The 17,270-nt window shown below is 46.2% G+C and overlaps 6 protein-coding genes across 6 annotated transcripts, besides 3 other annotated features; 4 read left to right on the top strand and 2 right to left on the bottom strand.

The window, feature by feature from the left end:
• The first annotated feature begins 1,123 nt into the window (after positions 1–1,123).
• Positions 1,124–1,207: a repeat region (Identified by RepeatMasker using a combination of RepBase library and repeat library created with RepeatScout).
• A 236-nt stretch (positions 1,208–1,443) lies between these two features.
• Positions 1,444–1,706: a repeat region (Identified by RepeatMasker using a combination of RepBase library and repeat library created with RepeatScout).
• A 288-nt stretch (positions 1,707–1,994) lies between these two features.
• Positions 1,995–2,241: a repeat region (Identified by RepeatMasker using a combination of RepBase library and repeat library created with RepeatScout).
• A 1,533-nt stretch (positions 2,242–3,774) lies between these two features.
• On the top strand, positions 3,775–6,017 carry UA08_07958 (hypothetical protein; the record flags this gene model as incomplete). The annotated part of the gene is made up of 7 exons (XM_020262866.1): positions 3,775–3,973; positions 4,023–4,032; positions 4,181–4,194; positions 4,256–4,576; positions 4,637–4,935; positions 5,018–5,786; positions 5,857–6,017. The coding sequence occupies 7 exons, from the start codon at positions 3,775–3,777 to the stop codon at positions 6,015–6,017; spliced, it is 1,773 nt and encodes a 590-aa protein (XP_020117103.1).
• Positions 6,018–9,044: 3,027 nt separating this feature from the next.
• UA08_07957 (hypothetical protein) lies at positions 9,045–10,345 on the top strand (the record flags this gene model as incomplete). Its single annotated transcript, XM_020262864.1, has 3 exons — positions 9,045–9,172; positions 9,264–9,559; positions 9,636–10,345. The coding sequence occupies 3 exons, from the start codon at positions 9,045–9,047 to the stop codon at positions 10,343–10,345; spliced, it is 1,134 nt and encodes a 377-aa protein (XP_020117102.1).
• A 368-nt stretch (positions 10,346–10,713) lies between these two features.
• Positions 10,714–11,634, bottom strand: UA08_07956 (hypothetical protein; the record flags this gene model as incomplete). Its single annotated transcript, XM_020262863.1, has 1 exon — positions 10,714–11,634. The coding sequence occupies one exon, from the start codon at positions 11,632–11,634 to the stop codon at positions 10,714–10,716; it is 921 nt and encodes a 306-aa protein (XP_020117109.1).
• An 879-nt stretch (positions 11,635–12,513) lies between these two features.
• Positions 12,514–13,871, top strand: UA08_07955 (hypothetical protein; the record flags this gene model as incomplete). Its single annotated transcript, XM_020262862.1, has 3 exons — positions 12,514–12,606; positions 12,745–12,978; positions 13,038–13,871. 3 exons carry the CDS (start codon positions 12,514–12,516, stop codon positions 13,869–13,871), a joined length of 1,161 nt encoding a protein of 386 aa, XP_020117108.1.
• Positions 13,872–14,227: 356 nt separating this feature from the next.
• UA08_07954 (hypothetical protein) lies at positions 14,228–15,973 on the top strand (the record flags this gene model as incomplete). Its single annotated transcript, XM_020262861.1, has 5 exons — positions 14,228–14,953; positions 15,033–15,346; positions 15,417–15,540; positions 15,606–15,734; positions 15,803–15,973. 5 exons carry the CDS (start codon positions 14,228–14,230, stop codon positions 15,971–15,973), a joined length of 1,464 nt encoding a protein of 487 aa, XP_020117111.1.
• Positions 15,974–16,197: 224 nt separating this feature from the next.
• On the bottom strand, positions 16,198–16,902 carry UA08_07953 (60S ribosomal subunit assembly/export protein LOC1; the record flags this gene model as incomplete). Its single annotated transcript, XM_020262860.1, has 3 exons — positions 16,198–16,317; positions 16,397–16,546; positions 16,615–16,902. 3 exons carry the CDS (start codon positions 16,900–16,902, stop codon positions 16,198–16,200), a joined length of 558 nt encoding a protein of 185 aa, XP_020117110.1.
• Between the last annotated feature and the right edge of the window lie 368 nt (positions 16,903–17,270).

The following is a 17,270-nucleotide window of genomic DNA, read 5'->3' as shown; positions in this document are numbered from 1 at the left end:
TTCTTCCCAAGCTCTAGCAGTCGACATGCACTAATAAGCCTGCATAAGACTGGAGAAGAGGGAATGACTTCACCACGGAACCATATGGTAGCTTCACGGAGAAATATTATCAGAAGTAGATCCAAGGAGATGAGAGACCCTAAAAAGAGGGGATAAAGAGACTGGCGAAGGGTCGGGCTGGAAGCTGGGACCGGAGTAGGACAGAATGGGTGATGGCATTAGGAGAATACTCATAACCATCATAATTCTTTCATTGACCTCTTTCTCTTTCTCTTCTTCTCTCTTTCTTTTCTTGTTTGTGCCTATGTGGAAGGCAGAGTATCCGTGCAAAGAATAGAGAGAGTGGCGTAATTGTCCATCTCTATCATTGTAGACCGTTGAAAGATAGTATAATTGCCTGGGGATAAGGTTAAGGACTAACTAGAGTAAAAACCTGTCTATCGGGCCTTATTTTGGCCCCTGGGAATCTTTGATTATTCATGTACATATAGGTAACATTGAGGTCAGCAGTGGTCTTAATATGAAGATCATATACAAACATGCACGCATAGTACAATGTCGATAGCTAAGAGATATCGCCAAGTGGTGATCTGCGAAATCCGGGAACCTGGGACATGGCATAGTATACTATAAAAATCTTTAGATTGAACGCATTTATGCTTATGATCCACTTCATTGAAGTGAAAAAAAAAGAAACTGTAATCAGTTGCTCACACCTGGAGTCGAACCAGGGACCTTGTCATTACTAGTGACACATTCTACCGCTGAACCATGCGAGCTCTGGTTTGGGGGGAGACTTTTCATCTGTACATTCAACTTCACTGAGGGTACTGAAGCTGGAGATAACCTCGTGAAGTGACTTAACAGGCCTACGTTTCGACAATACAATTCCAATAAGCTCCCATACTAGAGGTGTTCAGCAAGGGGTCAAACTGCCTTCCGGTGCCCAACTTGTGGGGTCAAATGTCCTCAAAAAGAAGGCGGTGGTCGAAATCACACTCTATATTAGGCTTAGTCTATAATGGAACAAGGAGCAAAGCCTGGAACAACGAGGTTTGGCTGCATTCTAACTAGGTATGGCTTCATTTTATGCGCTAAGCCTTTTGTTTATGCTGGCACAAAATGTTACGAACCCAACTTACAAGACACTAGGCAGAATCTAGGACTAGATCTGAAGACTGAAAGGCGTTTCTGTTACAGCAGCCAATCATTTCCACGGTTAGGCACTTGGTCTGTGCGTAGTCGGCGCAAACTACAACCTCGCGGTAGTCAGCTGGGGACACAGGCTTGCTTACATAAGGTCACCGTATAAGTTAACTTCTACCGCACCACGCCGCGCGGTATACCGGGAGAAGGTACGACAGAAAGAACAACTATTGGGTGTACCACGGGATATACCAAAGAAGTGTGGGAAGATAATAGGAGGATAGGGCCACTCATCACGTTCTTAGTTATTCTTCATAGCTCTTTAACACAAGTTACTTTGGTTATACACTGAGAGGATCAGCAAGGCAAAGTATACTTACAGTATTTTGATACTCTAAGGCTATAGATTCTATTGTAGTTGTGTTACTAAATTTACTGTTATCTAAAAGGCTTTTAATACTTCATTACCAGTCAACCCTCGGAGAACCTCCGTATGTCAATCAACATTATACCTCGACACAGCCAGTGACAACTAGGGTGCAACCAGGTCCGTGACACAAATCGTCGGCATCAAAACGACTCTACTAAACTTCACGAGGTTTAAAAAAAGGAAGAATGCTGAAAAGGCCATCATAATCTTAATATAAGTAAAGATATAGAAATTCCCAAAAAAATGCTCACACCTGGAGTCGAACCAGGGACCTTGTCATTACTAGTGACACATTCTACCGCTGAACCATGCGAGCTGTGATTGGTTGGTGGTATTTGATTCTATTCAGATTCAAGCTCACTAGGGGATATTGAAGCCAGAGATAATCTTATCAGTGATTAACAGGCCTACATATTTCGTGACGGGGTTTGCAAGAATATAGCTTAAGAATGGCTTTGGTCTTTGAATAGTTGTATAGAAAACGTATATACACGTATGCTCAGCAGCTAATCGCTGCCTCATGGAGCCTGAGGCCGCCCGCGTTTTTATAGCGGTGCCTGCCGAGCCGCTAGCCCAACTAGCGGCGGGAGGACAGGAGAGATCGCGTGCTCGCCCTACTTCGGAGCTATTCCCAACGACATTCAGGATCCCACCTTACATATTCCAATAGTACATCCAATAGACTCCCATACAACTTAACGAGGGTTTTCATAAAAAATAATGCGAAAATCGCTAATTATAACGGCCAAATCGACTAATCATTTGCCAACTAGCTGAGTGCATCTGACTAGAACAACAAGAATGAGGAAGGAAAGGAAAGGGAGAATATACTACAATAGGCACCCCGCCGCTCGGTGTATTATGCGAGGAAGCCATCCACCTTCGTCGCCGACGTGATCCCAGGTCAGTCGGCAGTAGGTCCAACCCTACAGACGGTTCTCCAGATAGCTTCATGTTTGCCCGTTTCGGAATGAGCTTCCCGCGCCTCGGCGCCCCGAGGAAGACCCTTGCAACACCGTCACAATAATCGTACAAAACATATGGATAGATAATAGCAATATAAAAAAAGATGCTCACACCTGGAGTCGAACCAGGGACCTTGTCATTACTAGTGACACATTCTACCGCTGAACCATGCGAGCTCTGATTGGTTGAATCAAAGTTTAATACTATCTAGGTTCTGCATGAACCTATGTATTTAGACTACTTACTTCACGTTCTAATTTTGAGTCAAGTGATAACGAAAATAAACTTTCTAACGCTAGATTCCACATAACTATCTCACTTGAACTTTTTATTGAGCAGTACACTAGGCTATTCCAAGCAGCATACTAAAGCAGTGTACGTAGGCATTAGACTGAGTACTAAGAGTCTTAATTAAAGATAATCCGTGATTGCAACGCGTATTGGGGGTTTATCTCTATATCAGGAACGATCATTTCCGAGGTGTATGCCTTCACTATGGGGAGTGTGCGAGACTAACTCAATATTGCTTGTGACAGCAAGGTTCATTGGCTTCTTTAAATAATAGAATAATAAATAAACCAAATATCAATGAAACTCATACATAGCTCGCATGGTTCAGCGGTAGAATGTGTCACTAGTAATGACAAGGTCCCTGGTTCGACTCCAGGTGTGAGCATTTTTTTGGGAATTTCTATATCTTTACTTATATTAAGATTATGATGGCCTTTTCAGCATTCTTCCTTTTTTTAAACCTCGTGAAGTTTAGTTATTATTATATCTGTATTGTCAAATAGTGTTGGTCACCGTCGAGGTTTTCCCGACTTCAGTCGCGACGTTGAACTCGACGACATGGGTAATAGTTGGCGATTGCGACGCACTTATTCCTGTTTTGGTTGATCAATTACTTCCTCGTCATTTTCTATCAGCTGATCGATTAGATTCTTCGCTCTCCATGTTCCAACTGAAACATTTACCGACCCGGTTCGCGACGTTGAATCAAAAATCAAAAAAAGCACACCCAAGTTGCATTCAACACATCCATTCATAAGCAACAAGTATCAAGCGACGAAGACTCAGCTATGCCATGATGAGATGCCTCAGGCATTGGCATATCCTGCAGGCAGCGCCCCGGCGCCCAATTCGGCACCGCCGGGGGAAGCGATTTTCTCTCCCCGGGGTGCAGGCCTGTTTCTTCTTCCCAAGCGCCTGAGATAGTTCGATAGCCTTTCATCATGCCACGAAAGAACTGGAATTCCCTCTACCAAGACTGGCCAAAGCTACTCAACCAATCACCCGAAGCAAGAAACGCATATGTTGATGCTATTTTGGACCACAGTGTTGACCAAGATGTAGCATATATTCGTCACCATTATACTCGTGGTCGAGGGCGGGAGGTCGACTTTAGGTGCCGAGATTCAATCACAGAACTTGGTAAGCAAAGGGTGATAGCTCCGCCATCCAACTTTATGGTATCGTGCAGGACAATCAATGTGAGTGCTGTAGCAGGGAGGAGTCGGCAAACTTTACGAGGACTCAACAACCCAGGGGTGCTAGACGCCCTTTCAATACATGCATTCGGTTAGAAGGTGAGCAGCTAGGTCGGTGTGCAAACTGTCTCTTTCTACGTGAATTCTGCAGTCTGGGGGATGAAGGTTAGTCCCAATTACCGTGGTGCATCTTAATATTGATTTAACATATCGCCATCATATCAAGACCAGCAAATTCGCTATTCGACTCGCATGACTTACGTGCCCTTGATTTCTCGCTCAAAGCTATCAAGACAGAACTTTTCGACAAGCGGTTTTGTCTTAGGACAGAAAAGGGATGCCGAGGAGGCCGGGTTTCCAGAAGAATATGCAAGCGAAGAAGAACTTGGGGACACCAGGTCAATCCCTTGTTCAGCAGGAAAGAGTTCTTCGGGCAGTTTTACCATTCTGGGAGAGTTGATCCTTTCTCGCCCACCCAGTGAGCTCGAACAGCGCGCTGAACAACTGGAGCCTTATCTGGAGGAATTAGATAATCGAAATATGAAAGGTAAGTTATCCAGCTTTATTCGCGTATACTCTCTCGAGTTGCTTAACTTGATCCTCATAGAACTTGATTGCCCTATCAAAAACCTGCATGCTGCGTTCCAGAAGTTCAAAGAAGATGAGATCTCAACTTGGAAGACAATTCAGCATATGGATGTCTTACCAGAAGCGCTATCACCGGATTTCCTTGTAAAACCATCGGGGTCTTTAAGCTCACCAATTGCCCACCACCTCAATCAACCGACTTTCACGACGGGCAAGGAAAATATTCGAGAAGGCGAAGTGGCTGACCCGATGAACGGCTGCACATCTATGGTGATGGGGAATCTCTATGAGACAGGTGAAACCCTTATGTTTGATCATGTTCATCGACGTGGAGAATCCGAATCATCAGCTATTAGAGATTTTCCCTCCCAAGTGCTGAAAATACATGAGACGTTTACAGATTGCATTACGTATTCAATGCAAGCTAAAAATCGAAGTGGTTTGGGGTGTGAAGGTCCAGCAGCGCCTGGTCAAAACGAAAGAATTCGAGGTCCTGCCGCTTTGGGGAGAGTTTAAAGACGTGGTTATCATGCTTTCAAAAGAAAGTAACTACGGGAATGCCGATCCTCGCTACAGATTCCGACGGATTATACTTTGCTTGGCTCATCCAGGTTATATGTACTGGCAAAAGAAGGACGATTCGGAGACCTCCGCCAGACAAGACAGGGCTCTGAAAGCTGCGGCCTTGATGGCTCGCAAGATTGATATCTGGAAAAGGAACTACTTTTTGGACAAGTTATGGTTCAAATCTGTCCCAGGAAAAGCCAGGTTAATGGAGCTGAAAGCCTACGCAAATGCATTAGAAAAAGAGCGACATATTCCCAAACCCACCATTCTGCAGGTGGACAACAATATGCCTCCTACGACCCTGAGGCCATCAGCAGCAACGGGGGACTGGGATATATTTTTCAACAGTACCCCCCACAGTAACCAAGCCTTTCGAGAACTGATCCCGGAGGCTTTAGGGGCCCTAGAGAAGTGCACTTCCGACTGGCAGTCACCTTCTGACCTACCGGAACCAGTACTCAGATGGTTTCAAGGACAGAAAGAGATCTTATTTTACAATATTCCTGTCTCGAGCTTCAATGATGTAACCAGGAAGCTCGAAACAATTGTCCCAAGTACGAGATTCGGGCAAGGCCCATCTGAGGGCTTGGGAGAGCTGTTGAGTAGGGTTTTAACCCATCAAAAAAATATCCTGGATCAGGTCAACGACGCCCATCAAAACTACTTTCATAGTACGTTTGATGGGCGCCAAGTTGACCTCGTTTGCACGAGATGCGGAAGTGCCGCTAGCACAGATCATCAGCCTCGGTGGGCGGTCTCAATGCCTGGTTGCTATATCGCTCGCACCCGACGATGCCAGAGCAAGAGCACGGACTGCTCTGGAAAGCGTGTAAAGGCAAGACCTGCAACAATGGATGAAAAAGATTATACACTTCGAGAGACGAGTTCTCTCTCCCTTCCAGTTCAAACGCCTAGGAGAACTGGTTTGCAAATTGATGATTGTTTACAAAAGAACAGCAATGATAACTTGAGCTCTATCCGAACTATATGTATCTCATGTACACAGTGGTTCTATATTGATGACGAACCAAGGTGGACGAACGCAACCCCTTCACTTTATGTCGAAAGAGAAAGGGAATGTAAAATTTGTTCCCAGGAGATACAAAAGTCTCAAAGAAAGGGTACATATAGACGTTTCATCCCGACGGATCCGACGATACCATCAACCTTTCGAGGTAGTTTAAAATCTTTTCATGCAAAGTTCTGTGACTTTGAGATTGAAACTAGATTGGTTTTGTTGGGTAAACTGGCACCATCCTCAAATACACAGGTACAGTGAGGGAGGCCATCCATGGATCTCACCAAACAAAAGAAGGCATACGGGTGACTGCAGGGTTCACCGTTCTTTCTGGAGATATCGTTCCTTGTTTCGACAATTTCAATAAGCGCATCGCTGATAGACCACCGACTCTCAAACATTTGAAAGTCGCGCTTGACTAATACCTTCTCAATCCCCATAGAGGTTTAGCTAAGAGGCTGTTGGGCAACTGATGATGCATTCGGGTCAAGCAGATTTCTCAATTGCATCCTCATCCATCTCTTTTTTCATTCATTCATTTATTTTTTATTTTTAATGGAGCGAGTTTGTTGATGCCTGATACGCCACTATCCGATGGCAGACAGTCCTCTGTCGATGTCCTGTTTGAATTGTGGTCATAAGTTTGGTATTTTTTTCGACTCTTCCAGCCACTGTGTGTTAGATCTACCTAGACTCGATGAATTTTGCAAGAACATTTCTAGTCAATGAGCCTGAGATACCTGGACTAGCGTTGACCATAAGGATTGGCAGAGTCGATTCAAAGAAACTCGCTGTGAAACTGGTGATGGAACAGCACTGTTGTCTACGGGAAAGCAATCGAAAAATCTGTCTGACAGGTAATGAGGCATCACTAACAATTTAGTAGCCTTTTTAGACATCCTTTAAATTGGACACCTCGGATTCTTCAGCTTCTCGGATTGACGTCAACCACTACGCCAAAAGGTAACACAAGGGTAATTGGCCTGCCAATTACGGTAGTTGCACGATATATAAGCTTGCTCATGTGTGCCTGAGGCTTTTCTCATTGTCAGGGCTGTTGCCTTGCTGCCTTAGGGCTTTGCCTCTCACAAAGAGTCTGGCAAGTGTTTATGTGTATTTGAGACTTGATTAAGATATCCACTATGACTCTCTTCCTCTGTATTGCATAAGCTCGAGCTAATACGAGAGTTAATTATCCCAGAGTGATTAGAAATGGCCTAGAATACCTTTGATTCTTGTGAGACGTTGCATGATCTCTAAGAAAACTGGAATGACTTCAGTTATGTAGTGGCACATGGAAGAGTCCTTTACACTAACACATTCTCCACTCTCTAAGCTAGCTGTTATGGGAAATATTGATGGCCGCTTATGAGGAATCTGACGAATGCTTGATTTCTCCTCACCTCTTTTAAAGTATCTTCTTTTTTTCTTATACGGGGCGTATTCTCTTCATCGCTGGCCTTGATTGGTCGGTTTCGGGAAGATGGGCTAAATACACGGTCTGGGTTACCTCTTTTTGTAAGTCGGAATATAGAGTGTTGCTGCGAATAGCTAGATTTAGAATGGACTCTGGTAAAAAATACTATGAGAGGATTATACAAAGCATAAATCTTGTGGATGCAAGACATTCCTAGTCTGTGGAGTCACTCCCGTGCAGGGCTCAATTGACCTTCTATCAGGGGCGCCTCCAGGGAATATCTTTCAAAGATACTCTAGACCAATTACAGTGCATGACTAGGCACCTTCAAGAAAACATGCTTAATCTCCGTGGTAGAAGACGCCTTGATTGCCGACATTTTTCATGGAAATATGATTTCCTGCGGATATGTGAGTGTCCCCCTTCCCGAGCAATGTCCAAATGTGCCCAGGCGTTCAGCCGCATTCACCGGCCAAAATTACTATCGAGTGCCACCTGGCTTGAAGATCGAGTCGGCCTTGGTCTACATACAGGTTGCACACATTAGCCTTGTGTGGAACCATCCGGAATGAGTGAGTTCGCCCGGGGAGGGGATCCGCGGGGTGTACGTTGTACTTCAACAAATCGGTATCAACATAGCATTAAGCGTCGTCAAGATTATATCTAATGTACATAATATCAACACGACTTCTACTGTTGAGATTTAGACTTCCTTCTCGAACAAAATCCTTGTGATTAATCTTCACAGGGTCCTTGGATCAATGGCCCAGCTTGTTGGTTCATTACTACATGTCAGCTTTGTTCAGTGTAGTTTTTAAGCTCCATCTATTTTCATCGATAGAGTAAAGTTTCCTATATTTACTATAGATGCACTTTTAAATCATCGGTCAAGCATTTCGAAACAGATGGGTGGTTGACGAGCTTAACCACTTCCGGGCCCAAAACGGAAGAAGACCAGATGAAACGCTGCTGAGTCACGGCTGAGTGATTGTTGGTTAGTTATGATAATTTCATTGGAGAGCATCTAGTATCTATTAGCATGTATGAGTTTATTCATTGGTTCTTCCTACACACTGATCTTCATTTCACATGCGACTTAGCGCCGCATCCGGCTAGACATCAAATGTTGCGCATTCAGGCCGCCGACGCTAAGAGATGTCTCAGTGCAGCTCATATCTAATTGTTTCTTTGCTTTTTTTTTTTTTTTTTTTTTTTTTTTTTTTTTTTTTATCTTCCTTTTTCGGACTGGAATTTTAGACATTTAGGGGGGCATGTGGTCGTTTTCTCTTATCAGGGGGTTGGGTTTCCGTTTTCCTTTTCCTTTCTTGTGTTCCTTGCTTGTATATGTATCTGGATCATGCGGATTCATCTTGTCAAGCAACATTATCTAGTCCATTCCAAGAAAACCTGCCTAGCATAAACATAATGACTGATTTTGTCTTAATCCCGAGAAATTATTGGCGTCTTGCGGCTACACTGGCATTGACTCTTGGGTTTCTTTTTGCTCTGGCTGAATGGACAAGTCCTGACCCTATACTCCTTGGTCGCTTGCCGTTAGTATAATTTCTTCTTCTCATATCTCAAACAAGAATTCCTATCTTTCAGGGGAGTCATTATTTTCATCTAACCCTGCATCTATCTTAGTGGTGGATTCTCAAGGAAAGGGTCAGATACATCAGCATCTATTCAGGATCAAGTATATGCATTCTACAGACCTCTTGTCCACAAAATCACGGATCCATCCTTCACCAATGACGACAACGAAGTGTTTACTGTCGTAGGCGAGCCCCGAATCAAGTCGCCGATGGGAAAGAGGATCATCATCCTCACTGTCGATAGTCGGCCACGGGATAAAGTTGGCGAGCTGCTCGCCAAAGGTCCTCTCAAATTTGCTTCTGCTAGTCCATCAGCTTTTGGTGCTCTAAACCATTATCTCTACGGTAAGTTCCCGCAAACGTCTAACATTTGGAGAAAAAAAAGCGGCTTTTTTACAATGCTAATTGCGTGTATTTACAGCTCTCATTCACGGCTATGATTACCGTTACGTCCAGGCTCCCGAATTTAAAGATCGACATGGCACATGGGTGAAAGTTCCGGTTGTGCAAGAGGCGCTATTGACACACGACGTAGCCGTCTTCATGGATGGGGATGTTGGCGTGCATTACCCCCATGTACCACTGGAATGGCTAATGAACCACTGGAACATCACGGACGAGACAATCGTCGCTGCGCCGCTGGATGTACATCAATTTGACAACTTCAACGAACGCGGCGAGCTCTCTCTAAACACGGGCTTTCTTCTCGGACAGGCTGGTCCACGCAGCCAAGAACTGTTTCAGGAATGGCTTGACTGTCCTCTGGAGTTGACCGATTTCTATGCCAACTGCTCGCAATGGGCGTACAATTGGGCACACGAACAGGCGGCATTCCGCGACTATATTCATCACAAGTTCGCTCGCCCCGAAGAGGTTGTGACGATTCCATGCGGGGAAGCGAATGGCTCGCCGGACAGTCCAGATGGGAGTCAGCCCGGTGGTGAAGGCTCGAACTGCAGGGGACAGTTTGTCCGGCACTACTGGATGGACAAGAGTTTGATGAGGCGCGAGTTTACTGACTCTGTTATGCCATATATCGTCTCTCGCTTGCATGAAAGCCTCATGCAAGGGAGTCTGCAGTCTGGCGTTGTGTACGGTCATGAACGGGAGTTGGGTAAACTATTTGCTTGATCTTGAGCTGGTTTGACGATTGTTCTCGTGGAGGATGTAATGTAACATGTACATATTTATTTCCTTTCTTCTTCTTGGTCTCGATGAGTCCTCTTTCACTGTTTCATGGACAATAGGTATACCTAGGTATGTGATAGAATCGGGCGATATTACTACTTGAGATTTTATCCATTGGAACTATGTTCACAAAACCAATTTTACTAGCTCAAGAGATCAACTACATGGTATAGCAGATATATCATCTTGCGTTTAGGAACATCAATTTCGTTTCTCATTCACAATCAAAAAAAAAAAAAAAAAAGATCGGTCCAATCTTGAAATACAAAACATAGGTCGACATTTAAGCAAAAATAGACTATGCCTAATATTTATGCTCCCTGAGATTTCGCATAATCGATAATAACTGGAGTATCTTCAACCACGCCGGGGCCCGTAGGAGTCCAGCCCAACTCTTCTCTCGTCTTCGCGCTCGAGGCTATGTTGTCAGCCACGGCACCAAACTGAAACCAGCCAAATTGCTCCTCTACTTTGTCTGCTGGGACGCTGATAACGGGAATATCAAGTTGCTTCCCAACCTCAGTTGCGATTTCCTTGAATGTGACGCTTTCCTCAGCTACCGCATGATAGACAGACCCAGGCTTTCCCTTTTCCAACGCCAGGCGATACAGCTTGGCCGCGTCGTCGCGGTGGCCAGCGCACCAGCGGTTCTGGCCCTCGCCGATGTATGCCGAAACGCCCTTCTGCAGCGTGAATTTGACAAACATCCCCGCAAAGCCCGACGATCCAGGGCCATGGACTGTGGGCGGCAAGCGTACAACACTGGCGCGTACGCCCTGCTTGGCGAAGTCGAGACACACTGGCTCTGAGGCCCCGCGAGCTGCGGCCATCGAGCTGGACATATCAGGCCCATCGGTCTCGTAGCCCAGCTTACCACGTGCCAGCATCATGGTGCCTGAGGTAACGACCAGGGCGCGGTCGCCGCCCGCAGCAACCAGGGCGGAACCCAATGCAGTGATGACGGCGCGGTCCGTGGCGCAGGCCTTCTCGAACTGGGAGAAGTCGTTGTGGTTGAAAGCAAGGTGAATGACGCCGTCGGATTCAGAGGCGGCCTTCTTGAGGAGCTCGAGATCTTCGATTGTGCCGCGCAGGGGTTCGGCGCCCTGGCTCTTGAGCTGCTCGACTCCCTTGTCGCTGCGGGTGAGGCCCACGACTGTGTGGCCTGCAGAGAGCAGCTCCTTGACGACCCCGGTGCCGACGAAGCCGGTTGATCCTGTGACGAAGACGCGCATATTGAAGCAGATATAAAGAACTGCCGATGTAGAATTACGGATACGGCAGTGAGAATAAAATAAGTGAAAGAGAGATATCTACCTGAGGTGAGGAACAATCTTCTTCTGACACGGGCGACTTTCGTCATTTATGTATTCATTCATCTACAGCAGCGGCGGACTTAACGGCCTATTGTATTGTCCGCGCAGGCACAACGCTCACCTTCTGTATTGCCCATCGCATTCCATGATTTCATACGCAGTGGTTGCCCTTGATCGTGGAGCCGCTGTCGGCCAATCATCGCCGCCTAAACCCGAGCTGAGGCTAGCGCGGGATAGCTACGGCGGACTGCGGAAGCCGGGTTGGCAATGGCTGTCATTATGCATTTCACCGAAGCTCGTTATTTGTGTGGCAGGGTAAATAACCCACTTAGCTTTGCAGAATGAGACGGATGCGAGGCTTTTCAAAGTAAAATAGATTGGAAGCTCTGCCCGTTTCTCGCCTGGGAGATGTCCAGGTGGTGCCTGTGGATTTGGCTCTTCGATACCTCGTATTTCGGTGTTTTATTTATGCAATGCTCAGGACATTATGCAAAAAAACAAAGCAGCATGTAGTTGCTCCGTATATAACTATGTCATGATCTTTTGCATTAACTAAATATCCCTTCCAAATAGATACAAATAACCACCACAGTACTGGGATGGCCCGCATAGTCCGCCGTAGCTCCTGCGGCGCGCAGATCAACCCAAAGCGGTTAGCTAAACGCCCGGAGATATCGATTTTTGCCGTGGGGCTGCTGCAATACTTTTGACGCTGCTCAGTCACCACCACTGATTGCATGACAGCGAGTTGAACCATGGCCAGACTGACCGCCACATTTCCCCCTGCACAGATCCATAATGGATTTTGGTGTCCAGCCTGTTGTGAAGAAGCGCGAGGGCAGACGCAAATCGCGATTTGGCTGTCGGAACTGTAAACTGAGGAAGTTGAAGGTAAGTTCTACTCCGCGTTTAGATGAAACCACGACCAACATTGCTTGGCTGCAGTGCGACGAAACGAGGCCTCATTGTGTGCGATGTCGGACTTATGGAGTCCTTTGTAATTTTGGGTTGAATGTACCCGACCTACAGCCACTCTCCGAGAAACGAGCAAAGCAGGAAATACCATGCCGAGCAGCCCGGTTGCCATCGCCGCGGCCAGCTATCAGCAATGCCATATGGGCTGATGATGGGTCCACGTTCTTCATGCTAGACTCGAAAGACCAAGAGCTTTTTAATCGGTTTCGATACCGAACCGTATACTCCCTCGGTGGTTCGGTAATGGTAGACATATATGAAAGTCATATGCTGTGGGCGTCTTTTACCGTGAGTCCGGACAATGGTTCCCAAGGTCACATCTGCTTGACTGACCGCATGCTCTATAGTGTCCATTCTTGATGCACGGGTCATTGGCAGCGGCAGCTGTTCATGATCGCTATCTTGGCGTGACACCAGCACCTCGACGCTCTTTACGGGAATCATATCACTGGTTCCAATGCACTATCTTGTTCAACAAACGGTTGAGTCAACACATTAAGGAAGAAGACAAGGACCCTCTTTGGGCTACAGCTGGCAGTATCGGCATATTAACTTTCTCATCCATCAATGCCTGTTTGCCAGACCATGCATGGCCTTTGGGGGCACCCGATCCCTCAGATTTAGACTGGCTACGGCTTGGGGCTGGCAAAATGTCACTGTGGTACCTTCTGGACCCCCTGCGGCCAGGCAGTGTGTTTCGGAGCATGTCCGAGACCTTGCAACAAATGCATCAACCGTTGCCTGAGAAAGGCCTCGACAGCGTGTTGGCTGAATTAGTGCACGTATGCGGGCTGAGCGAGTCTTCGAGCCGCGAGAACAACCCCTACTTTACGGTTGCACACGGCCTTTCTCGGCTTTTGGAGAAACCAAGGGGCGAGGCTTCGCAAAATAGTGCGCTGGGGGTCGCCAGCAAGATGCACAATGACTTTCGCATGTGCTTAGAGAAGAAGGACCCGATAGCGCTTCTGTTACTGTGCTTGTGGTACACCCGAGCTCGCGAAACTAGATGGTGGATTGACTTTCGCGCTAGATATGAAATCCCGGCGATTTGCACCTACTTGCAGCGATATCATAAAGACAACAGCGCCATCCAGGCACTTATACCTTGGGACGAAATGAGGGAGAGTAATCAAGAAGTCCACGATAATGAGAAACTTTGTTTGCTCGGTCAACCCGGATAAGTATCACGATTTAGGTGACAACGATTTAGCTATAATGATCTGTCAATAGTCGTTAGACGAAGGCCTCATACCTCAGTGGTAGACGGTTGGTTTTAATAAGTAAGTATAGATATAATACAACTGGAGGAAAGTAAAGCTTTATGAGTTGCATGTGACTTGCTCTGTCGTTATCTTATCGCAGTTATTGGCCCGTGCAGTTGCCCGATCAGGATATTATGCCGAGGTACTGCTAAGCAAGCAATCTTTTTTTTTTTTTCCCTTTAGCTTTCTTTAACAGGCATCTTTTTTTTTTTTTTGGACTTTCTTACTTTCTACTGTCTGGCGTCTCGGACTTAGAATTATTCCATTCGCTAGACATGGCACCGTCGATGTTTTCCCGGAGTGCCAAGATCTCATTGGTTCACTGCGCAGAGAACCAACTCCTGCTCACCGCAAAGAATGCAGAGGATGGCAACGCACCAGACAAGGAGACGCAGATCAAACTGATAGACCTATGCCGCGAAGCTACCCCTGCAACATGCAATCTCAACCCATTCCTCTTCAACGGACATCTGCAAACCGGGTGGACGACGATCAAAGAGACCGTTGAAATCCCCATCTACTACAAGCGCAAGATCTTCGAACAGGAAATCCCAGACCTCGCTGGCCAGTTTGCCGTTGATTTTGTTGTCCCCCCGTTTGAGAAGACAGAGGATGCTGAAGCTACGGATGCTGCGAGGAAATTTACGCTTCCCTCGGGGCTGCCTGCGCGGACCGCTTTCTTCTCTCAGGATGAGCTTGGGGCTCTGCCGTCCGATGATAGTAAACCCATGCTTATTGCTCTGCATGGACTGACTGGTGGCTCTCATGAGGTCTATTTGAGGGCGGCTCTGGCGCCTCTCGTGCTGGATAGAGATAGCGGCTGGGAGGCCTGCGTTATCAATGCTCGAGGCTGTGCACAAACGAAAATCAGCACTTCATTGTTGTTCAATGCTCGCGCAACTTGGGATGTTCGTCAGCTGGTAAAGTGGCTGCGAAAGACGTTCCCGAATCGTCCTTTGTTTGGTATCGGCTTTTCTCTAGGTGCCAACATATTAGTAAATGTATGTTCTTTCCGTCTTTCGACTTTCGGCTTTATGAAGGAATAATGAGTGCTGGAATAATATACTAACCATGATTTAGTATCTTGGTGAAGAAGGTGAAAATTGTCTGCTCAACGGTGCCGTAATCTGCGCCAATCCGTGGAATCTAGACGTCACGAGTGTTGCTCTTCATCGAACATGGATCGGCGCCGAAGTTTACTCAACACACATGGCCGCCAGTCTTGTACGACTCTTTGAACAGTACGTTACGCTCCATACTTCCTGTCCTACGCGTGATGACTCTGTGTGTATCGCTAACTTGAAGTACGAAAGACACGTTGACGAATTGACGAGTCATCCGCGGCTAAAGCCAGATGACGCGAGAAAAGCGAAGTACATTTATGAATTCGACAGGTATGTGGTTGTTTCTTCTTTCTTTTTATGCTTAGAAAGTTGGCAAACTTTTTACTGACGTGGTATGAAGAGCCATACAATGCCCATTATGGGGCTACCCAACTGAAGGTGCCTACTATCGCGATGCCTCGTCTACAGACTCCCTGCTGTCAATTCGGATCCCTTTCCTGGCCATCAATGCTGAAGATGACCCGGTTAGTATTATGTTCATGTTCTTCTGTCTGCTTTTATACTATGACGTAAACTCATTTAACTATAGATATCCGCCAAAGAAGCAATTCCATACAACGAATTCCAACAAACGCCATACGGTGTTCTGCTAACCACCTCCTGGGGAGGGCACCTCGGCTGGTTTGAATTGGGAGGTGCTCGTTGGTTTACCAAACCAGTAGGGATCCCAATCTTCTAAGAGACACGGTCATTTGAATGGATAAAACTAACAAAGAATCTTTATAGGCGGCAAACTTCCTCGACCTACTGGCACAGAAAATCGACCTTACGGTCCCCCCAGTTCTTCAAAAGGATACCAGGGGGCTGCACGGAGAATCACTCGACAAGCCCTCCCAAGGGCCAAGTGGTTTCTACCCAGTGCGTCGAAAATTAGTTTTTAAGAGCGAGAGCGATTGAGTAATCAGCAAAGACGAGATCTTTGATCGCACCTGCTTGAGCGTTCAATAATACTGCCGGAGGAGAAAGAAAACGACCGTTCAACCCTCTTCAAAACACCTTTACGCCCTGTCCTGACCTGAGGACAGATAATCCTCACACGAATGATATGACAATAGACAACATATACATAGAAACCACAATAGACAGACGGAAATATCAGTATAGACAGATGCCTGTATTTATCATGCAAAAGAAACGCTCTTGCGCTTTTCTTTCGATTTCCGACCTTTTTCTTTATCCTCTGTAGGGCCATTGCTTGATTTCTTCTTCTTCTTGTTTCGCAACTCATCCTTGATATTCTCCTATATTTTTCCAAGTGGAATTGTTAGTTACTAGTTCCTTTTAAGGAAAAAGAAGGGAAAAAAAGGGGAAGAAACGTACCAATTTCGATTTCCGCTTGTCTGCCCTAGCCTCTGCCTCTTTCCTTTTAGCTTCTCGAATCTCCTCCATTTGTCGGGCTTTCATCATCTTGGATTCTATTTGTCCTTCTTTCTCTGCGCTGACAATTGCGAGGATGGTCATCATGCTCTCCTAGAGTAGTAAAGAACCGCCAGTCAGACTTTGCCCCAACCTAGCTACTAGTTACAAGAAAAACTAACCTGATCATCCACAAACGTCTTTCCCTTTTTCTTTCCCCTCGGGGTCTGCACGCCAACGGGCGTAATCATATTTAAAGCTGGTAGATCCAATTCCTTCTCTGTATATTCCCTCGTCTTCGTTTTCTTCTGTCGGTTGGGAGCGCTGCGGGATTGCGATTTTACTTCTTTCGGAGGAGGGCGTTTCACTTTGGCCTTGGAGCTGGATTTGCTGACTTTGTATCCTGATGAGGCTGATTTATTGCCTTTGTTGGTGGAGGGAGTTTTCCCTTTGGAGGATGTTGGCGCCATTTTTTCCTCTCTCCAAGTTTGCTCGGCTTGGTCGTAAGCAGTGGGAATCAAATTGTATTCCAAAACCAATTCTATCTCACCGAAAAAGTCCAACGACACAATCGTGTGAGTGGTTAATGATGTTTGTAGAAAAATATGGCAATGATGGTCCAAGTTGACATGAAAATTTTCTTAAAGGGCAGGCGGTGAAAGCTCGTTCTCCATCCACCAATCCCGAATACGGCATAGGCGCTTATTCAGGCCGGCGAGCGGGAAAGCCGCAGACGAACCTCACTCCACCTTGAGATAGACTGACCCTGCCATTGCGACCAGCATTGTTTGCTCTCTCTTTTCCTTTCGAGCCGCTCAAGATATTACTACTCTGCTGG

This window comes from Talaromyces atroroseus (assembly GCF_001907595.1).
Source record: "Talaromyces atroroseus strain IBT 11181 chromosome Unknown scaffold_12, whole genome shotgun sequence".
Classification (NCBI taxonomy): Eukaryota; Fungi; Ascomycota; class Eurotiomycetes; order Eurotiales; family Trichocomaceae; genus Talaromyces; species Talaromyces atroroseus.
The sequence above is the reverse complement of the archived record's forward strand: the minus strand, read 5'-3'. Positions and strand labels throughout refer to the sequence as shown.